Genomic DNA, 23,056 nt, shown 5'->3' on the forward strand with positions numbered 1-23,056 from the left:
AAATATCCCGTATTGCTCCCCCGGTCTACAAAAAAGTAACTGGTAGGGAAGCTCAAATGTGGAAAAAATAGACTGATGTTGATATCCGATAGTAACACTAGTGTTATGGAAGATTTACCAATATTTTATTTCATAATTGTTTTTATCCGATTACTCGATTAATCGTAAGAAAAATCTATAGATTACTCGATTAATCGTAAGAAAAATCTATAGATTACTCGATTACTAAAATAATCGTTTACAACAGCCCTAATATTTTCCAATAAATTTAAGATAATTTAAGGCTTTATTTCTACATGCATGAATTAAAGGTTTTTTAAGGATGTGCAGGCACCCTGATACAGGCATTTCTCAAACTGGGACTCTTGCATCAACCTCAAATGTTCCGTCATCTGAGCCTGACAAAGCTACGACCGCACTCACTTGAGCACCAGATGCAGGTTAGCAGACAGTCGTGGATCTGTGAACTGCGTTGTTCGATTGTTGTGGTCAACAAAGTAGACGCGGCCGGTGGCGGTGTTCCTGATCTCCCAGCCTGGAGGCAGTGGTCCCAGCTCCTCACAGTTCACGTTGCTTAAGTCCCTAACAGAAAAAGAAAAATAGAAAGAAAGCATACATGCAGACTTCTTGAAACCAGAACGCAAATGTAAAAAGTATAAACTTCATAAGACACATAAATAAGGTGCAATCATCTTGGTCTTTCTTCCTAATTCTTCCCACTCTCGTTCTGCTCTTCATCCCTGAAACTCCAATCTGGGATAATAATGCGGCTGTTGCCTTTGTGTGTGAAGTGAGGACACATTAGTCAGGAATGAAACGCTGGTTTTCTTTCACTCATCACAAATACCAAATCTTTTCAGCAGCTCCGTCTAAAATGACTGAACCCAGATGTTGTTGCTGTGGGTTGGACGTCGTCCTCCTGCTCAGCCATGGCCAAAAATGCAGAGAAACGGTCCGGCGTGTAATGTTTAGGGAATTGGGTAACGAACTCTAAAGTGTTAGCGAAACAGCATGACAGAATCCGCCGTCGAGTTCCACAACGATCCAAAAAAAAAAAAAAAACACGCTGATCCAACTTTAAACAATTGGCCTGGCTGGCCAGGATCTGAGCCTAAAGTTTGACTAAAAGTCTGTTTCGGAAAGCAAAACAGCAAGAAGAGGAAAAAGCACACCTGCTGAAGACAAAGGCCGCTTCTTCTTGAGTCTGACATTTTAAAAACACAGAGGTCGGCTCTTTAGTCAAATATGCTTTTGGCTGAATTCGACTGTATGATTGGACTCAACTGGAATGAACTGAATTAGTTTGAATTTCTGCTGGACCGGATGTCATTCAGGTGGATGTGTATTGGGTCTGTTTGTTTTGTGTCTTCGGACGGCCCCTGCTGTACAAGCAAAATGCTCTAAATTACACAAACAGAAATAAACGAGGCTGAAGGAGGTACCTGGGGACTCGGGGGTCGTGCCAGGTGCTGACTCCGGTCTGAGTGTGGAGGAAATACACCTGGCCCTGCTGGGTGGTTCTTTGTTCTGAAACAGAAATCAATTTGATTAGAACCTTTAAAAAAAATACAAATAAAATCCAAACAATAAGTTGAGCTTATTAATAAGGCTCTGCTGGCCAAACATGGAAAAGGCAACTTGTCTACCAACTAAAATTATGACTTTATTCTCCTATTATTTAGAATTCATTCACATATGACTATGTACTCGTAATATTATGACTTTAATATCATAATTTCACTATTATTTTTCATTTTCTTGGCCGTAACACTGTCATATTTTCTATCATTAAAGCTTTATTACCTTTTCTCTGAGTTTTAGCAGCACACGGAATATAAATGGCACTTTGAGTATGTCTTCCAACTAAATATGGCATTGTGACTGCAATACTGCAGACAATCTTGAAATGCTAACTGCGACTCCGTTTATTACGCAGCTCAGACCGTTTTTATTTCTTCTCTTTTCGCAATTTAAGACAGAATCTTAAAATTTTCGGATTAAAGCATTTTAGCAGTCTGTGATTAAAGAGAGCAATCGATTTAACTTAAATTTGGAGTTACTAGGAATTAGTTGTCAATATGTTTGTGCAAATAATTTGCATAAAACATCTAAAAACGTAGAAATCGGCGTTAACAGGTCAGAACTCCAGACAGATTTCTCCTTGGCAGAAATGGTACCTGCCGCCACGACTGCACACATACTCAAAAGCTGATCCATCACAACAAACCCCCAGCCCAGCTTCCTGCTGCCTCGCTCCTTTTTCCCCTTCATTGCCTCTGTTTCTGTCTCGCCACTCCCAGCAAGTGGTTCAGAGAGTTCAGCCGAGGAAGAGCCGCTCTGAAGCTGCCGGGCATCAGTGACTCACTTTGCCCGACCTCGACCAGCCTCGCTGGACACACGGGGACCTTTCAAAGGAGACACAGTGCCCAGCAGTGTCATTCTGAATCACTGACATGTAGAACGCCGGGGCTTTTTAAACCGTCTCTGAGGGCTTTGTGGTCGGGACTGTGGATGAATCCTAAAAGTACACTTTTTCTGACGGCAACAAAAATAAAAAAAAACTTTCAAAGTTGCCAATTAAGTACACTTTGCAGTGTGGTAATTTTTACAGTGTATTGCTGAACAATGGGAAGCTCTGAATTTTTTCGCAGAGAAAGGAGAAACGGACAAAGTTTAAAAGTTGGTGAAAACGTCAAAACCACTTTCTTTTACAGTATCATTGAAATATCAGACCTTTCATAGCATTTCAGTCTGTATCTTCCTAAAACAGATATTTTAAAAATCCAAATGAGTCATCTTGAACTTGAGTGGGCGTTTGGTGACTTTGTGTCAAATGAAGAACTACTTTGCGTTTATGTTTTTTAGGAGTCTGTGCGAAATCTGCGCTGGTACCCGGTTAGATGACGACAGGGATGAATATATCATCACATATCTCTGATGCAAAACTACACAAAATAAAAACCTAATAAGAGGAAACAAGCCTGTATGACCTACAAAACAAATGCTTCTGAAGTCTGGTTTAAAGATGACGTTATAATCCGTTGTCCTCTGTCAACCCACCCACCCACCCACCCGTCTGCCATGAATGTCGTCACAAAACGAGGTTTGTGGAGATTGAATTTAAGCCCAGCGTAACGATGGCAAGCAAAGTAACAAATCTTGATCTTAGAAAAAAGCAAATATCCCACTTAATCTCGGTGTACAGTGCAATAGTAGGAAGCCCTGTAGTGGTAAGGGAGGTGTCTGGATAAATCCTTAATGAGTTTTGTAACATCCTAAGAAGTTAGGAGCAATGTCGCAATGATTGAAATAGTTGGATTTAGTATTTAATCCTAAACCATCACAATACAGACTTTACTTGTTTGTCACAGAAAGTAGGTCAGACACAGGACAGAGCAAGAGACCATATGAAGCAGTCCACACCAAATCAATGCAGGATTAGCAGGTAATAGTGATGCACCAGAGTTTGAGGACCCAGCTACTTGAAGCAGGAGCGGTGAAATATGCCAATGTTCACGAAATAGAATACTTACGGAAAGACTTCTGTATGTTTATTCTATTTCCTCAATATTGTGTGTTAATCTTCAAGTCCTACACCTGCAGCTTTATTAACTTTTTCAAAGAAAATAATTTAAAACTGGTCCAAAGTTTTCCAATTCCAATTGTGAACATTGACGCACTTCAGCAAATCTACCAGATATTCTGATTCGGCAGAAACCTAACCCAGTGACGAGCGGACAGGTGTTCGGTGGAGCGAGTCTGCTTCTCACCGTAACCCTCAGGCAGATCGGGCGGCGTATGCAGGTGCGTTCGACTCATGTAGTTCCGATGCCGCTGCGATCGGACCCGCCGCTCCTGGATGCGCTGTTCACCCGGAGGTCCGCTGGCCACGGCCCCGTTAACGGGAGTCATCACCGGCGTGTTTTCGTCTACCACGCAGCTCAGCGGACGCCCGGACGGGCTGGAGTACTCAGACGCCGGCCTGGAAAACGAGCAGAGAGCGTGAGCGATTCTGGACAGGGGGAAAATAAGCGCTTGATTAACATACTTCCTGAAATGTGTGAAATCATTTTAGCAAATGCAAAAAAACAGAAAGGTTTTAAAAAGCATGGAGGGATCATCAGCGGACGTCAAGCAACCACTGTTCAGTGCATGTCGTCTGCAGACAAAAAGCAGGATTATCCTAACTATTTAAACTATTTACAATTAGGCTAATAACATTATTGGTTGGTTCCCACAGGTGATTTTTCCCTCATCATTGATCCACTCACCTGCAGACATATCCCATTAAATAACGTCAGTTTGGAAGCATAACTTATTTTTATGACGCTGTGATGAATGGTTGCTGACAGAATACTAAAAACTAATGTTACCACAGCAGTACAATGGTGGGTAACCATGGCAACCGGTGACAGCTTAAAGGCAGGTTGGCGCTTTCTGCAGACAGGTTGTGTGTGCCACCCATCGTGTTTACAAACAAATTATCCTTCCATAAACAGTCATAAGTGGCAGACTGATTTCTTTTATATTTTTTAAAATATACCTGAATCGTAGTGAATTTATTAAACAACTTGGGTGTCTACTTTTCAATAAAAGTCGCCTATATTTGATTTTTATTGCTCAGAATTAACAAAAAAGACATTTTATTTTCAGTTGAGACCTTTAAAAACTCTCAAAGTGGATCCTTTTCTTTTATAGTTTTGGATCGACAATAATTTACACATCCTTTTCAACAACAACAAAATATTATTTTACTCATTAAAGTATTGTAACTTGCTTTATAGTTGAGAAGGTTAAAAATATGTCAGTATTTTGCTCATTTTTGATGTTTTTGTGAAAATAGTTGGTTTTATTGTGAATTTTATTCCATTTGGTCTACATAAACTAGATCAAATGGGTGTGTTTTTCTGGTATCATTTATGGTCTTACTGTTGTCAAAGATGATAGATGGTAGGAAAAAAAAACCCCAACAAAAAGCCTTCGTGACCCAACAGCCTGTGCCAACAACATGTGTGTTACTTAAGAAAAAATACATGATAAGCAGACACAAACACAGTCCGACTCACTGACAGTTTTTGTGTGTGTGTGTGTGTGTGTGTGTGTGTGTGTGTGTGTGTGTGTGTGTGTGTGTGTGTGTGTGTGTGTGTGTGTGTGTGNTGTGTGTGTGTGTGTGTGTGTGTGTGTGTGTGTGTGTGTGTGTGTGTGTGTGTGTGTGTGTGTGTGTGTGTGTGTAGCAGTGTCTGGCCAGAGTTGCTGACGCCTTGGCTATCTAAAGCCTCGGACCCAGAAGTCTTTCACACACACTTTTCTCCCACCCATTTCCTCCCTTCACGGTTCTCGTTTCTCCCCACCTGTGTGTCTCCACTTTTCTTTATCTTATCTTCATTCGCCTGATTGTTGCGGTATCTGAACAAATCTCTCCATCAAACATTTTAAAGATCCAACAACGAACATTTTTTTCACCCCCCCCACCTGTAATTTCCCTCATCGCAACCCTTTGACCCCGTTTCTCACCATTTCCTCTCTTTCTCTCAGAACTCTTAGCGTTGCCACTCGGAGCCGACTACAGATGCGTGGCAAAACTGGGTGAGAAGGTGCAGAGGTTTATTTGTTTACTCCCCTAATGGCTCCGCTGATATGCGCCAGGGAGGAAGGCGACAGTCGTTCTCGCATCAAGTCAAGCCAGGCTGCCGGACTGACTGGCTAGGTTTATTTAGCTATGCACGTACACGCCTGCTTTGTCTTTGTGTGAGTGCGTGCGTGCGCGCATAAAGCCCTGCTGGAGGAAACTGACAGCACTCATTACCAGCAGACTGTTATTGTTGTGCGCTTAAGTGGAAGTGTTGTGTTTTGGGGTTTTTTAAGAAGGGAAGTGGGAGAAAGTACAACTAGCATCTCTGTACCACATTAACTAAGCCGTTATTATAATATGCACTGCATCATTTTGGTCGTTTCTGTTTTGTGCTTTTCCAGGGGCGTACTGGTACCTGGTGGGTCTCTCCCATTGCGTGGTGCGGGTGATGTGGTTCAGGTACTGTATCCTCCCAGATGCTGTCCTCCTCTCTTCCCAGCTGTTGAATTCAAAGAAACCGGCAAATTGCATAAGCACTACAGCTTAAAATTTTTATTTTTACCAACACACACACAGATACTGACATTTAAAAACTCAGATTATAGCCAAATGTTCATTAACAAAAATTAAATGCTGACCCGTCAGGCAAATCGTTGTCAAACAGGCGGCTGCAGTCGACCACTGGTCCCCCGGATCCAATACGATCTCTGGACTGAAGACTCACTGGTTTTTTTGTGCAAAATGAAAAAGGACAGTTAATAAGTGATATTTACAGACCACAAGGCTGAAACAATGATATTAATGCCGTATGATATGTGTGAACTCTTCTCAGCATGTTGATGTGCAACTGAACAGTTATCAGCTGGTGAAATACTGGGAAAATCTGAACACATCCTTAGATCTACACATTTACAAATTTATTTTATTTTTATAATTTAAGCTGTAACTGAATTTGTTTCAGAAAAATAAATGGTGAGTTTAGATAGAAAAGCTGTCTGACTGCCCTACTTTAAATTACATGCATCAAAACTAAAAAAAAAAAAAAAAAAAATTACATTTTAGTCACCAAACAAAACAATGTTTATTCGTGAACTTTGTTTTGAATTTCATAAAAGTCTGAAAAAAGTTAAAAGATGTGCAGAAATAAGGATATGGTTATAATTCATGATTTTCCTACATCAGTTTAAAACATTTCTTTAACCAAATTTTTAAAAAATAGGTGGAAAAAAGTGCTGCACAAAGAACAAAAACATCGAATCAGCTAAATATGAGCAACAAAACAAACATAAAACTATTTTAAATAACTAAATTAGACATAACTTTGCACAGAAAAGCTAAGCGTTCTGCTCTACTAGAACTTAAACAAATGAATAAAATTTTTGTTATAAAAGTGACTTAACTACAACTCTTATGTGCAAAAGTTTCTTCGGAAGTCAGATGGCATTTCTGAAAAGGTTCTGCATAAGAGTTCAGCTGGATCCATTAAGTAACACTTTTTTAACTGACAATAATTACTTAAATAAAATCAACAAATAAAAGCTAAAATCAGAATAAGAAAGTGAAAGTCTGGTTGGTGAATCTCTACCAGGCAGCCCTGCTTTTCAACCATGGAGGACCGTCATCGCTGCAGATATGCTTTAAGACCCACAAACTGACCTTGAAATACGAAACGACTTCAAGCACATGCCACTGAATCGGAGCGGCCCTTACCTACTATCTGTCCTCTCACGGTGTCGTTATCATTGGGGCCCAGCCTGTTCAGGTCCAGTCTCTGATCTGTAAAAACCAGACCGACACAAATTCAGAACCTCTTTTACATTTTTATAATTTTTACATTTTTATAATGTAAAAGAGGGTCTTTTACATCGTAAAAATGTAGTGTCCGTTTTCAACGGACACAAATAAAAACAACAAATATCCATTTTATTTGTGTGCGACATTTTGAACAAACTTCCAGGAAATTGCAAAACCGCTGGAATATGAACTTGTTTAAACCGAGGCTAAAACCCACCTGTTTAGAGTTCTAGTAACTGGAACATTGATCAGAATATTTGATGGATATTTCTTTAATTTGCTTTGATGATGACATTTGACAAAATGTGTTTATTGCTTGTTTCATAGTTGGTTCAGGTATTATTTTTTCTTTGTGTGAGGCACTTTGAACTGCATTTTAGTGTAGATTGACTGTAATAAACAGGTGTTGCTCCTGCAGGAGGCTGACATTTGTCCCTGCAGCACATGAAAGTAATTTGGAACCAAACATTTAGTTTTATTGTCATGAACGAATCTCCAAGACCGAAGATCCTTGACCTGCCTGTGAGGAATGATTTGTAAGCAATGCTGAAGTTGGTATTTGGACTCAAGTCTCCCAATCAGCTATTTCACTATTTAAGGATTCTGGGCTGCATTTGATCACTTCCAGTTTGTTTTCTACATTTTTAAAACATTTATCCAAGATTTGTGATAACAAAACTTGAACTGATGATCATAGAAGATAATTTCATATTGTACACTCTTCATGAAACATAACCTCCTCTCTGAGTATAAAAGTTATTCTTACTCTGCGTTCAAATTGCTTCAAGTACCAACATCTTACTTTGAGTGTACGCTTATATACTGAGCCCTTCTGACTATAGAAAGGTTGTAGCGTCAAAATCCAAAAGTGCATAAAACCACGAGCCATAATATCACAAGCGCCCACTTAAAATCTAGTGGGTTTCCTGACTGTCACCAAATGAGGAGGACAAAAGTGGACACAAGACGGCATGTGAGTGGGGTCAGCGTGGAAAGTAAGAGTGAGGGAAAGAAAATAAAATGTTCTATAAAATCCAATAGTAAAACCAAAGTGATCGGACTTATTACGTAGTCGGTTCGCCACAAAAATTTAATATGCTTGGAAAAGGCTGTTTTTATCTATATAGAAATCCCAAACATTCCTATAGTTTCTGTGTGTGTGTGTGTGTTGGAGTGTATGTTAGTGTGTTTATGTGTGCACAAATACATCTGCTCCGGATATGTGTCTAGACTAAACAGGGATGGTCTGAGCCTTACATGGCAGGAGCGGTAATGAGATTTCTTTCTGAAATTAGAGAGGAGGGAAAACAGAGAAAATGTACAGACCTTTAACCACAAGCATTCCCCGAACCGAATCGCCGGAGCTCCAAAAACTTTCTGCCGCTGCAGACTAAACTGAGCAACTGAAAATGTGGACCCCTGCGTAGATGAGCCAAATGAGCCACGTGCCTTTTTTTTTTTTTTCCCTTTTTGACAGTAGCTTTATTTAGCATATTTGCATCCCCTCACAAGATGAACGTTTTGGAACATGTGCAAGTTGGTGAATTTGCAGGTTTATAACTGAGGGAGCAAAAAAACAGCTAAACTCATTTTTTGCCAACTGTGCAAAGTTCTTACACTTTGGTAAGAGAAAAAAAAAGAAAAAAGGGAGTTATTGTGTGAGCTTGCATCAGATGACAATGCATAACGTGTGAATAATGGGTTTTGACAACCAAAGCAATTCCAGTAATGTCTTGTTATATGTTTTTTTTGTGCGTGTGTGTCGAGGCCACAGATTCATCTGTCTGCAGCACACAGGACAAGGACAAAGGGATAAATGCGCGGGCCGAGTCCCGTCATCGAGCACATCTCCTTGTCCACTTCCTGTGGTTGAGATAAAGTATAACTTCTGCTATGATGGCCTGTCTGGAGCCTGAACTGTCTGAGAGGAAAAACCTTGGGCAACAGCTATGCTGCCGAGTTTCCTTTATTTTCTTTTTTTTTTGTTATAAGGGATGGTAAAATGAATAAGCTGAGAACTAAACTTGAACAAAATCAGAAAAACTTACACTGTCAACACCGTCTTCAATGCAATAATCCAGCGAGGTAGTTCAGATTAAAAGAACAATAATTAGGATAATTTTCAATGCTTTCTATTTTCAATGCTTTCTATGCTAATTACAGGAAAGGATTTAATTACACTTAATAAGCTTTTATTATTATTATTATTATTATTGTTGCTGTTTCAGTTTAAGTTGTTAAAATAAGAAAAGCAGCTAGCCGTTACAAAAAGGCTCCTCTTTGTACTCTCAGACTGTTGTACACAGGGAAAATTTTCCTAGAAGAGGACAAACCAGGCCAGTAAAAATGTTAGGGGGTCAGAGCTTAAAAAACAATTCTCATTATTTTTGAATGAAATTTTAATTTTATATAAATGTATTTATTTATTTGGTTTTACATTTAATTCTTGACTGAAGACTATGAATTCCTTTCTATGACCTGAACACTATTTGCTGGGTAGGGCGTTAGCCCCCCTGGGCCACCCATTGGCGGGCACCACTGCTCACAAACAAAACAAAAGTGTGAAATACCCAGCACTCTATTTGACTGGTTGGTTGATTTAGTCACAGTGCATTGCTTTGAAATTACTTGCACACAACATCTGACGCCGAAAACACAGTTTGAAGAAGTTCTGTGAGTCGATTATTATAGCTAAAAATCACTAGATAACTTTGTCTGCTTTGTTGCAGACACTTGGTCTAACCAACAGGTTCGCTTTCTTGCGATGAGTAAAAGGTGGGATTTAGGAACAATGTTTAAAATAGCTCACCCAACCACATGATTGCTGCTTAATCATTTATTTGCTTTTACTCCAAGGAGCCTCCAACCAACGTTCCAACAGGTCTGACAAGCCTTTTAGAATAGAGGCCATGCCAGGCGTGCAGAAAGGATACAAAGAGAGCAGACACCATTGACCTAATTTCAGTGAATGCTCAGTGACACAAAACGCAGACCGAAATACAAACAGGTACTTACAGCCCGTGTCTTTGAGTCTGTTGATGGCGTTGGACAGGAGCCGGACGCAGCCGAGGAATCCCGCGCCCTGCTTTTTGTGGATCTTCTTGTGGTTCCAGACGCTGATCGTAATGGAGTCTGACTTTCCGATGTAGCTACAAGACAGAAAAGGCATCAAAAAGTTATTTTGATGTCTAATTTGAATTTAGAAACTACAAAAACAGTATTTGTGCTCATCTGAATACAAACCAAGACAAATTTGTCCAGTTCACATCAAATTAAAACCATGCAATTGGATTTTTATTTTTTTTATATAATGCACTGACAAAAACAAAGCCCTAAATCCATGTTATACCTCTTCCTGCTGAGTTTAAAGATTTTAGTCATTTGCAAACAGCGTTTGCAAAGCCGAGGCCCGTCTGTCTCGTCGCGGTTGAAGAACAGAGGAAGTCCCTGCGATGTGCTCTACCACTGTCTGAGGCCTAGACAGCTCTCGCAGTAAACACACACTTCACACTACAGTCAGATGCACATTCACACTCCTGCTGACATGGATGTAATTACAGTCTAACAGGATGCGAACTCTAGATTACCCTAAAAGTCAGTCTGAGGGAAAGGGGTTTTCCGCTTAACAGAGAAAAACACGCACATTAAAAAGTGCACAGAAACACTAAAGTAGTTAAACAATATGTATGTGTATGCATGATTGGATGTAATCTGAAATTATCTTTTGAAATTGGGAGTATGCTAGGAAACATTTTTCAATCAATCAAGTTTATTTGTATCCCACATTTCAGCAACAAGGCAGTTTAAAGTGCTTTACATCATAAAAACACAAAAATACAAAGTCAAAAATACACCACACGTTCAACAACTAACAATTTTTGCTTTATATACTTTTATAACTTGCCACTTTCTGCAGAAATGTGTCAGCCTCTTTGTAAAAAAAACTTAAACTGACGCCTACATGAACAGCCAGCATTTTTTTCTTGGATTTATTATTCCTCCCCTGGTCTTGAGAGATTGGGTCACTTGGACCCCACCAGTTTTTTCCTCTGTGCACGGTACGGCGGGGTCGCACTGACCCCGCGTGTGCCTCTTAGTGTGGTTTCGTTAACCGACGGTCTGACAGGACGCACACACACTCGCACACACGTTAAGCAACAAAAATTCCTGTAAGCATAACAATTACAGATCACACAGCCAAAACTATTCCCTATTCCAAACATTGAGCTCACTGTTTGCTTTGTGTCAACATTCTCCCTCCTGTCAACCTGCATTACAAGTCGCAAACAGGTTTGTCAATTCCAAACAACACTTAAGAGATCGATCCAGAGGAAGCAGCATCCACTGCTACTTCTGTAAACAGTGAGCTGCTGTGCGAAGTCTGATTACGGTCGCATTTAATTTGTAGTATGAGTTTACGAGGGGAAAAAAATAGATTTAACCAAATAACATAAAACAAATAAGATAAAACATTGGAGCTGAACATCAAGACCCACAGTGTGAACATAGACTAAAGTGTCCTCCAAATGTCACAGTCTTCTGAAACTTCTTAGTAAATCCACATTTGACTAAACATTAAGTAAAAAGGGAGAAATAATTAGTTTCTATGCACCATAAATCTGGAACAAACTTCAAGAAAACTGCAAAGATGTGGAAACAGACATCTTTTCAATTAAGGCTAAAACCCAACCTGTTTAGAGTTGCCTTAGACTAATGATAACTGTAACATTGATCAATATATTTGATGTGTATTTGCTTGGTGGTTTTGATCAAGGCATTTGATAAAATGTAATGTTTATTGCTTGTTTCATGATTGGTGATTGGATTGTTTTCATGGTGTAAAGCACTTTGAACTGCCTTTATACTAAAACGTGCTATAGAAATAAACTTCACTTGATTTTGAATAATGTTTCACTCATGATATTACTTCACAGAGCTCCAGTGGATTTGTTATTTTTTTATTTATTTTTTTTTAAAGACACTAAAGTAAACAAGACATACTGTAAATATATATTTTTTGCACAGTATTTATATCTGCAAAAAGAGTATTCGACAGAGTATCTGTCGAATGTGGAAAAAGATTCCACCCCCAAAAGTTGGAGGTTACTGATGGGGGTGTGGTGAGAAGGCAATCTGCCAAGCCCACACTTCCATCTGCTTTCTGTGGCATGTTAGCCATTTCCTGAACCAGAGGAAGAGGCCAAGGGTCGCTTTGTGGGGAAAACGAGAGGGTGGGGAGCCAAGAGGGGTGGGCTGGGGGTCGGCAAGGGAGCGGGGGGAAGAGGGAGGGGGCAGGAGGGGTAATTATGTAAAGACGGTGGAGATCAGAGGCTAAATGAAGAATCTGAAAATGAAAGTATGTGCCTTAAAGAGAAAAAAAAAAACTTTTAAAACAACCGAGCAACATCTTGCACAATCTAATTTGCATATTCACACATAGCATTTTCTCCAGCACAGGAACAGTGCTATCTCATTATATTCTCCCCTTTTTTTTTTTTTCCCCGAGGGGGAATTTCATGCCCATTCAAAAATGTTATGCTAAAAACATTTTAGCATAACATATTTTTAATTTTAGCAGTGTGGAATGGGTCAATTTCAACATTAAAAATGCATAAGATATGGAGTAAACTAGACCAGAGGTTCCCAAACTGTGGGGCGCGCCCCCTGGGGGGGCGCCGTGCAATTGCAGGGGGGGGACGCGGGAAGCCGTCTGGATGGAAAAAAAAAAAAACTGAACGCTGTATGCGCTGGGTTTTTACCTTAGAATGGCCAACTCTGTTATTCCTATGTCAATTTGATACAGTAGGGGCTTCCGCACTTCCCATATCTGTGTCCTATCACTTTTATCAGCAGTTAAAACAGTTTAATCCGTTGTTAACATGTATTAACCTGTTTTTCCGAGCCGCCTTTAAACGCAACATGAGCGCTACGACGCTCGCCCTGGGTTTACACCTGTGCGCGAAGGAGACCTGCTGCTGCTGTGTGGATCTGCACAGGTGTGTCTTAGAATCATGGCAGCAAACCAGCAAAACTCAAAGAAGTGTTCACAGTTTTCCCCCAAACTAACAGACTGTTGAGTAATGCTGTTGGATGGAGGTAAAGTTAGCTAAAAGATGACTAGCTAATATCAATACATCACCTTAAGCTTAACAAGTAGCCTGTAGGCTACTGATGTCGTCTATGTTCAACTACGTACATTCATTTTGCCCCCCAAAAAAGTCGTTCCCCCCACCCTCCCCTGCTCGCACAAGTTGTTCAACTAAACAGCTATTTGTAATCCATAGGGGGGGCCCAGAAAATGTTTGGAAACCACTGGGGGGGGCCCAGGAAAAAAAGTTTGGGAACCACTGCACTAGACTAAATTACATTCTTTATGCTAGTTTATGAACTGTGATGCCTGTATTTCTTTTGCAAAAATTTAAACCAGCAGATTTAAGTAAAATAATGCTGGTTTAACATGAACAAATGTGAATATTTCTGCATTTATTAAGTATTATGAGGCTTTTGACCTTTTGAGACCAAGAGTACATGCTTCATCCACTCCCATGTGTTTCCATATTTATCAACACCTGGGTTGTAATAAAAACAAATTCTTACTTTACAAACTTTTCAAGATTACACAGGAACCCCGTTAGGTGGTCTTTCATTTCTAATGTGCCATCAACAGAAGAGTCGGCGTTGAAAATGTCTACAGCCAAACAATTTCTCAATCTAATCTACATCAAAACTGGGTGGAATCTGTTTCTGAGTTTAGAAAGAAAAAAAAAATCATATACACATGTTCAGGTTAGTTTCTCTTGAGAATACAATATGCCAGATCAGAGGTGTGGAATGTCTGAAATGTTACTCTTCAAGATGTTCTTTTGCTATGTAAAACCGTTTATAGAAGGGTGTTTCTTTAACACGCAGAGAGAAAGCATCTGACTCTTCATTCTCAGGACGTTGGTCACAGGAAGGGGAAAACAGTAAGGATAAACCAGTGAGCCAAATTTATTCAGAGACAAACCATCTGATACCACTTCAGTTTGTTGACCGACACATGACCTCTTACACAGTATGCATAAAGTATTTTAAGTTTTGGATTTAATATTTCCTATCATCACTATCATCAGCATAACACGACTTTATAAAAACTGTTTTTACATTAATGTTAATGTTCATCCGAGCAGCTACTTTTAGTCAGGAGGGTAAAGACTTAAGCAGGTTACAGGGAGGCTGAACGTACTGCAGCAACATAGCCATTTTTATTTATTTGATATATTTTCTTTTAGAAATCTTACAGTCAAGAACTTTCCTTCTAGGGAATGCATGCAGAAATTCCCGTTTATTAATGCTAGCTGCAATAATCACCAATATAAGATGCTGAAGACAGTTTAAAACATCCTTTCCATGATCATTTTGACTTTGTTTTGAAATTAAAGTGAACTGTTTAATTTCCGAGCAGTGTAACGGAGAACGTTACTGCTCTACCTCTCTTCTTCTTGCTTAGTTAGAATGAGTGAATGAATGATTTCCTAATTTATAAAAACACAGCTTTAAGTCAGATCTATAAAACAAAAAAAACTATTGTTTAGTACATATATATCCATATATAGTCTGCTTTACAAAGATATTGGACTCTATTTACTGCTTCATATCCTGGACCGTTTTACTGTATTCATTGATTTTTTTTTGTGTGCTGCAGAGAGAGAAAAAACAACTGCAGCCATTTTTCTCTAAACATTTTTCAGTTAGAACAAATCTGTGCCGGGTGCAGCTTCAATTTTTAAACTCTGACAGTGCTTAATATTACGTCCATACTGACGAGCAACAAAGTGAACGAGAAAAAAACCCAACAAAGAACGACAAATTCAGGAAATTTTTATACATAGTTTACACATAGCAGCCAAACTGTAGCGTGTCATGGTACTTACAGATCATAATGTTGATTCCACTTTGGATCAAGAGTATTTCTCACAGTATCTGTCGAGTGGCATTGTCCAGAACCGTCCACTACCACTTTAGCAAAAGGATCTGGCAACCCTGCAAAGGTCAACAGAGCAGAATAAAATAGTTTTGATTAGCAAGCGAAAAACCCTGGTTGGATCACCTTTGAAGAAGGAAACAAACATGAGCTGTAGTAAAACACTCAGATATATCACTCAGTTTGTCCGGTTCAACCATAAAAAAAAAAAACATCACAAGGATAAACACTGATATGGTTCATTATCTGTTTAGTTTTTGATGTAAGAAGTTGAATCCTTGTAAAGCCCAGTTTCTAATTGCTCCAATTGTTTTAAATGTCGTAGATCTGATGGTAGATATGGGTATCAGTTCTTTTCTTGGTTTCCTTTCTTTTCCTATAAAGACGAACTGCTTTAGTTGGATAACATGATCTACAGTAGGTTATTATCTTATTCATTCTGAAGAGCAGCTAAGAGAAATTGGCTCGTGTGTTTACAACCCAGGGAAACAGGAAGTCATAGATAAGTAAACTTTCCTAATTCTCTAGGTTGAGCTAAAAAGTAGGAGAAAAAGTGAAAAGTAAATATAAAACTGAATATATATTTAGATTATAGGAAGAAGTAGGGATGGGCAATAAATTGATTATATTGATTTTAATCGAATTTACTGTTTATAAAGATTTAGCGATTGTAAAATCTGTATTTTTTTCCCCACCAATGCCCTCCGCGGTTATTTATAGTTCAGAGTGATGTCATCCTGCACAGGGCCTACCATCTTGTTTTACAAGCAATGTTTTACAGTGTGTATTTATTTGGACTTTGAATTAAGGTCTACTCCCAGAAAGTATGAAACGTTTTTGAAAATATTTATTTTCTTTCATTTGTAAATTCATTTTAAGAAAAGAAAAGGAGGGAGGGAAAAAGGGATTTAAAATTGGAAATCGGAATTGGTACGAAAGAAATCTGGGATTTTACGTTTAAGTCATATCGCCCACATGGGTAGAAGAGGTTACTGTGGCTAAGCCTGTCACAATAAACAATAAATCAATGTATTGCATGATAAATTAAAATGAGAGCAATAATTTCCATTTGGACATCAATCGTCAAAGAGATACTCCGGTTTAATGTGATTGAAAAGTCGACATTTTGAGAAAAGCTGAAATCATTTGACACCCAATACGAAGTAGTTAGTCTGAACTACCTGCCACTTTTGCCTGTTTTCCCTGTCGAAGCTGAATGACTATTATTTTTCAAAATGAAATTTTGGTTACAGAGACTTCATAATCCATTATAATCAGTGTTTGGTTTTGTTTTTTTTGGGGTAATTAAAATGTTTTCCGGTCCCAGTGTTGAATGTTCCTTAGAAATTAACGTTTGTTTTAACTCTCAGTGGGTGTAATCACATCATGGTTTCCCCCCGGTGTATTATAAGCCTGGCAGGCCACCAGGCTTCACTTGTGCCCCCACCAGGTTAAGCGTTGCTTATTTATTTAGGTTTTCTTTTTAAATGTTTGCATTTTTTTAAGACTTTATAGTTGATGTTCAGGGGTTAATCTTCCAATAGCACATAATTATCAAGTAATATTTTCAAATTTCCTGTCAACTTTAAATATTTTTTAACTAAAAAACACAACGGGCTGCTGGATGAATGACTGACCTAGTGCCCAACCACCAGGCTTTGGGGGAACCTTGCAAATTATTATTCCATTACCATTATTATATTAGCTGAAAAGTCTCAAAATGACAATATTATTGTTTATCAAAATAACTTCTGGGACAATTTACTGTGCAGAATAATTGTGGCTCTAGTTGATTTGTTCAAAACAGTAATTTCTTGTAATAGGATTTTTTTCCCCCAGCATCGAATAACCACACTGAAATTAAAAATGCCTTTACACTATGCTACTGCTATACACATCTGTTACCAATAATTATCAATAATTGTGGAGAACTATGCCTGATTTGCAGTAAAAGGTTTCTAGTTTCAGTTTTGACCAAGCCAGAGAACTGAAATATTTGAGAAGATAATTCCAACACTCTGGTTTTAGAAGAGCGTGTTCTCACATGCATTTTTTTTTCTTTATCATTTTTGGATGTGTGAAACATTTCCACAGCAAACACGGGTACTGAAAATACTACCATGTGTGGAAACGAATAACCTGTTTAGCTTGAAATATGATAGGATAGTCTCTTGGATTGTTTGATGATGCATGAGTGCTTAAGTAGCTTAGGGGGGGAAGAAAGGCTTGAAGGGTCTCTGTACGAAAGTACGTTTTGCATTTTAGATACTAAAAAATATGTACATATTCGGTTCTGTGTGTACGGTTTTGGTTTTCAGGCAAATTCATGATCTGGGTGACTCTTAATAAAATAAAAAATTGCCTTAGCAATGAAAAAAAAAACTTTAATCCACATTAATACAACAATCACTTATACAAAATGTCTTTCTGAAAATGTCCAATAATTAAAATACAATTGTTGACAATACCCATGAGGGTATGTATTTTTCTTACATCTTATTTTGATGCGCTCCTTCGATCAGAGTTAAAAATTTTATTCGTATTTGCCTCCAATTGTAGTTTTACCACCTCATTAAAATCTTAACGACTTACAAAGCAACAAGTTCACCTCCCAGGTAACATATCCCCTCTAAAGAACGAGCAAAAGAACGGGATTTTTTTTTAAAAAGCAACACAAAGTCTTTACTTACGAAAGAAGTCTTTCTTTGCCAGGTTTTTTGCACAGAGCACTAGAAAAAGAAAACAGAAAAACAAAGACAGTTGTAAATGCTAGAGGTAATAAAATAAAACAAAGTTTAAATTGAAAAAAAAACTAATTTCTTTATACAATCCCAGGAATCAAGTTATAGAGTTCTTTTTTTTTTCTCAGAGATTGACATCAGAGTTTCAGGTAAAACGTATCTCCTAAAAACTTTTGTTGGTCACCGTTTGCCATCCAACACCTGGATTCTATGATTTGGGGGATCAATTAATACTTTTGGAAATATTATGTATTGTGTTAATTATTCTCTTTTTATACAGAAATGTTCAGTGTCCACCAGCTGTTAATGTCAAAATCACCTCAAAATAAGTGATTTTTGAAGGGGTGCACCGATTGCAGTTTTCTGACCAATCTGCTGATTTCGGATTTGGCCAATACAAAATTTTTCCCTGAAAAGTTGCTAAATATAGTGACAAAGACACCCAGTCGGCAGCAGTGGCATGACTATTGTTAACTGCACGTGGAGACGTGACCTGTTGGACGTGCCTGTGGCTCAGCGCTCTCCCACAGTAGATCAGATCGGTTTCTCAAGCAAGATTCGGCCGATCGCCAATCTTTCCAGATTAAGGAAATTGGTGCAGATTTATAGGTGCATTCCTACATTATTCCTTTTCAGACAGCATTTTGATAGATGGGAAATAAAAAGGAAGTTCAGTTGTTTGTTTTGTTTTTTGTTTTTCTCGCTGGGAAACACAAAATGGATTTCGTTGAATAGTTCCTGCTACGTCCTCCTCGTTGTAAGGTTTGGAAACCAGATAAGAGTTTCTTTGTTTTACATTATTGATTGGACAAGTACTCTTTCCTGTATGAAGTAAGTCCACAGGGGTTTGCAACACCGACAACATACAATAGCTTTCAACTAACAGGGACAAATGGAGAGCAAAGCTGAGAACAAGAGCCTGTTTTCTCACGTCTCCTTCAGACTATTGCAGTCTCCTTTTTTTATTTCCTTCTTTAAATGCCCTCCCGTGTGTTGTAAGGACTTGGCAACACTGGTGCTTTGATGGATGCTTACTACAAAACTCAAACTTAAAGGAAGACAAATTAGGACAAGCATGGTGATTAGAAGAATCCAGTCCAGGTCCGACTTTCTCAAGTACTGCGGTTTTCCAGCAGGGACTCCATCCAAGGTGGAGCTGATGCCAAAAGAAAAAGCACCGTGTGTTCGGAAACAGAATGCAGGCATCACGGATCAGAAACCGGGCGTTGTTAAATCTCTGTTCACAGTAAGACTGTACAGTGCAAGTCTGATAAGTCTCCATTTTTTTAAAGAAAATATTTGCTTACATGAGATTATTATGCTGTGTGGACTGAAATCTTCGTAGATTGTTTGTGGAGAAAAATTCAAACAGACAAGTTAATGAGTCGAGTTTTTAACTGGGTCAGCATGAAATATTAAATTCAAACAAGTGAAAGAAAGCATAATATAATATAATATATTATATTATATTATATTATATTATAATATAATATAACATAATACCAAAATAAAACTTTGGTTTGATATTTCCAATATTAATATTGCCGTTATGGTCAAAAACTGATATTTACAGACATTATTATGTTGAATTAATGTCACATGACCAAACAAATGCTGCATGATCAACCGTCTACAGAAACATAAACCTTAACAAAATGGAAACAAACATTAATATTGGCCCAGTTCTAGTTATCGGGCCGATACCGATAAGTTTAAAAATGACCAAGCCCGATGTTGATGCCGATATGTTGTGCATTCCTGCATGCAGTACAATCCAAATTAACATAAATCTGGTAAAGGCTTAATTTATTATTATTATTGGTTAGAATTCTGATCAATACGTGATGCGCTTTTTGTATCGTGTGTGCTAGCAGAAATATTTTACGTTTTTCCAAGTAAATTCAGTCAATATTCATTGAATAAGATTATGTTTATGAGAAAATAATGTGATTGGGGAAAAAAAGCTTAGAATATTTTAGCAAGGAATGAGTGTGCCAAAGAATATGTTAATTTCTAAACAAGAAAATTTCTCTACCAGCCATTTAAAAAATAAATAATCATCACATTATTTTTTTCCCCAATAATCTGAGCCAAAACAATAAACTAACACCATTATTAATTACCAAAGTAACGTTGGCTTGGAGGATTTAATTCATCATAAAATATAAAAAAAGGAACCCAACGCAGGCATGAGAAAAAGCACAGCGCTGATACGTTTCTCCATTTTTGACAGAATATTGATTTCTTCGCAAGAGGCGAGCTCAGTTTGGCAGCGACCAGGCTGCACCGGTTGTACTTGGCTCTCTAGTTACCAAACTGTGCTAAGAAGAAGATTAAGGGATTAACTTCCACACTGCTCCTCTGTCTCGGCCACAGATACCACAGAAAGAAAATCCTTCTTCATTGTTAACAGTGGACTTTCGCCAATTGAGCCGCCAGGAGCGGCAAGCTACTGTTACTGATAATGATGAATATCTTCTTGAAGCATAATCAAACAATTAGGCAATAACGGAGCGCAGCCGAAGGTTTAAACGTGGCTACTGGAGATACAAACAAAATCTGTGGAAATGGAGAAAAGAAATCTAATACTCTGGTTTATTTTTTTGTTTTGTTTTTTAAGTTAGTAAGTTAGTTTTAAATATAGCATTTGCACCAAGAGTAGAGTGAAAGTCGATTGCCAAGCAGTAAGTGTACAATCAATGTTTCCACTTAAACATCCAAAGCATAAATGCAGACAGATCCAATTCATTCTACTTTTCTTTTTCTAGGGGTAAGCATAAAATGTAGAGCCATTCTTTCATCATTTGTAAACAAATGACGCTTTCATCCCTTCTTCCATATTTCAGTAGAATTTCACCGCAGTGGCACCTGGGCTGGGATAATTAAACCCCAGGAAATGACTAATCTTGTCTGAGCTTCTTCAGAGAACCTCTGCGGCCTCTAGAACAAATCTGATATTGCTGCTGTGTAAAAGAAAAAAAAAAAAAAACATCCTGCGGCAGCCTATTGACTGGATGCCACGTGAGCAGGCGAGCCGCTGTGATCCGGGACTGGCAGAAAACCAGATACACTGGGATTGTAGTGAAGAAAGCTGGGTCAACTAACAGTTCACCACCAGAGAGCCCCAGGGTGGTCTCTGGGTCACTGCTCCCACCATCAACTCACTCTGCACCAACGATACAGGGATTAAACTTACTCAACTCAATGAGAGCTGCTTTAATAGATATTTGCTCCGTCAATCAATTAAAAAAACTGTAATCAGATCAAGCACACTGTAAAGCTGTAATTAATCACGATTCATTACTGTACTTAACTTTATAAGCTTGAAATGTAAATATGTGTGCTGAAGAAAATGTCTTCTTGTCTCAAGCAAAGCATCGCTGAAGATTCTCAGTTTTCCAGGGATTCATTTCAGGAAGTGTCCCTACATAGGAGGGAGGCTTTTAGGTCAAAATGGGAAATGTAATTACAGTATTTTCCAGACTATAGAGCGCATCTCACTATAAGCCACATCTGCAAAGTTTTTTTGTTTTTTTTTTTTAAACTGGAAACGTACATAGATAAGCCACAAAGGGCTATAAACCGCTGGTATCTCCGCCGCTCTCGGTTTTTCGCAGCCCTCCGTCTCCAACGCCGAACCATGGCTTACGTGCAGCGGCTTTATTTCCCTCCTGTCCTGCCAGATCGATGTCCTTCAACTTAAAAGCGTCATCATATGAACTTCTTCGTGTTGTTTCCATCATGAGGGGGTATGAGTTTGAAGAAATTTCTCCGTCTGCCTGCTGCTAGCATGTGCTTGTTCTAAATGAAAATTAGCACTTTCTTCTTTGATTACCAATTCTGACTTCCAACGATTCACTTCCTGCTAAAGAGCCCCCTGGTGGTTGAAGAAAAATCCACAGAAAATCCGCACCGGGCTATAAGCCGCCTGGTTCAAAGCGTGGGAAGAAAGCAGCGGCTTAAAGTTTAAAAAATACGGTAATGCGATTTTACATTAATCACCTGTGTTAAGGCTGGCAGCCCTAGTAGATGTACATTACTATTCAAGTCAACAAATGGCAGGAAAAATGGTTAAGACTGCAGAGTCATTTATTCTCTGAGGCGTTTAGTAATTAGCGTGGCGCTATGATATGTTGCCCATAAAAACAATGTGATAAAATGCCACATCACAACATCAACATGATGGTATCACAACACAATTAGGCAACCTAGCATGAACACAACTCCTGTCCACAGTTCAGTGACCTTTTTGTCTTCCCGTTTGCCAGCCGCCATTAAAACTCAGATTAACCACAATATCATCATCTTACCATTTACACATTAACTCGCATACCAGGACTTTAAGCGAAAGCAGCATTTGCTCCTTAATGGGAACAGTTTGTCAAACATTACCCACACTGCAGATACTCCTAGCTAGAATCCAGCAACACCTACTGGAAGACAGACTGCCAACAAAGCACAGTATCGAGGAAAAGGCGCATGCCAAACAAACTGGTTTCACCACTTGGTGAAGAGAAAAAAAACAACACAGCAGAGTACAATGGGGAAATAAAGGCGTACAAAGACGAGAAGGGAGCAGCTGCACACACGTGAAGTCTGAAGGTAGAGATGTGATGACAGCGTGTTGAGATGCGGGAACGACGAGGAGATTCTAGAAATGTATTTAGCTTTTTCGAGTTGTTTGGCCAGAGTGTGCATGTTTTTATTTAGGCTTTTAGTGTCCATCTGTTTTTAGCTTTTACTATAAAGGTCGCAGTTAGTGAATAAAGCTGGCTGCCGACTATTACTTAACCAATCAGACAATTTTTTCAGGCAATTAGGGTCAAGGTCAAAAGAAAGTACACCCACCGACCAGGAATAAATGTATTAATCTGGTATTTACCTCACTCTACAATTATTGAAAACAGCCTACAAATATATTTATTAGTACAAAATAAAGACAAAAATTTAACAGCTTGTTAAAAAATACTCCACAAAGACCAAAAG

At 38.6% G+C, this 23,056-nt stretch overlaps 1 protein-coding gene across 4 annotated transcripts in view; it reads right to left on the reverse strand.

Annotated features, from left to right (window-relative positions):
* Positions 1 to 23,056, reverse strand: part of LOC103471952 (E3 ubiquitin-protein ligase SMURF2) — a 55,485-nt gene that overhangs the window by 17,432 nt on the left and 14,997 nt on the right. For all 4 annotated transcript variants that reach the window (XM_017306694.1, XM_008421450.2, XM_008421297.2 and 1 more), the window contains exons 2-10: positions 18,020 to 18,058; positions 15,280 to 15,388; positions 10,382 to 10,515; positions 7,283 to 7,348; positions 6,211 to 6,295; positions 5,988 to 6,071; positions 3,771 to 3,982; positions 1,443 to 1,527; positions 424 to 582 (exon numbers count right to left, since the gene is read on the reverse strand). In XM_017306694.1, coding sequence (XP_017162183.1) covers positions 424 to 582; positions 1,443 to 1,527; positions 3,771 to 3,982; positions 5,988 to 6,071; positions 6,211 to 6,295; positions 7,283 to 7,348; positions 10,382 to 10,515; positions 15,280 to 15,388; positions 18,020 to 18,058 — 973 coding nt within the window. The remainder of the gene's footprint in view (positions 1 to 423; positions 583 to 1,442; positions 1,528 to 3,770; positions 3,983 to 5,987; positions 6,072 to 6,210; positions 6,296 to 7,282; positions 7,349 to 10,381; positions 10,516 to 15,279; positions 15,389 to 18,019; positions 18,059 to 23,056) is intronic.

This window comes from Poecilia reticulata, linkage group LG1 (assembly GCF_000633615.1).
Source record: "Poecilia reticulata strain Guanapo linkage group LG1, Guppy_female_1.0+MT, whole genome shotgun sequence".
Lineage (NCBI taxonomy): Eukaryota > Metazoa > Chordata > Actinopteri > Cyprinodontiformes > Poeciliidae > Poecilia > Poecilia reticulata.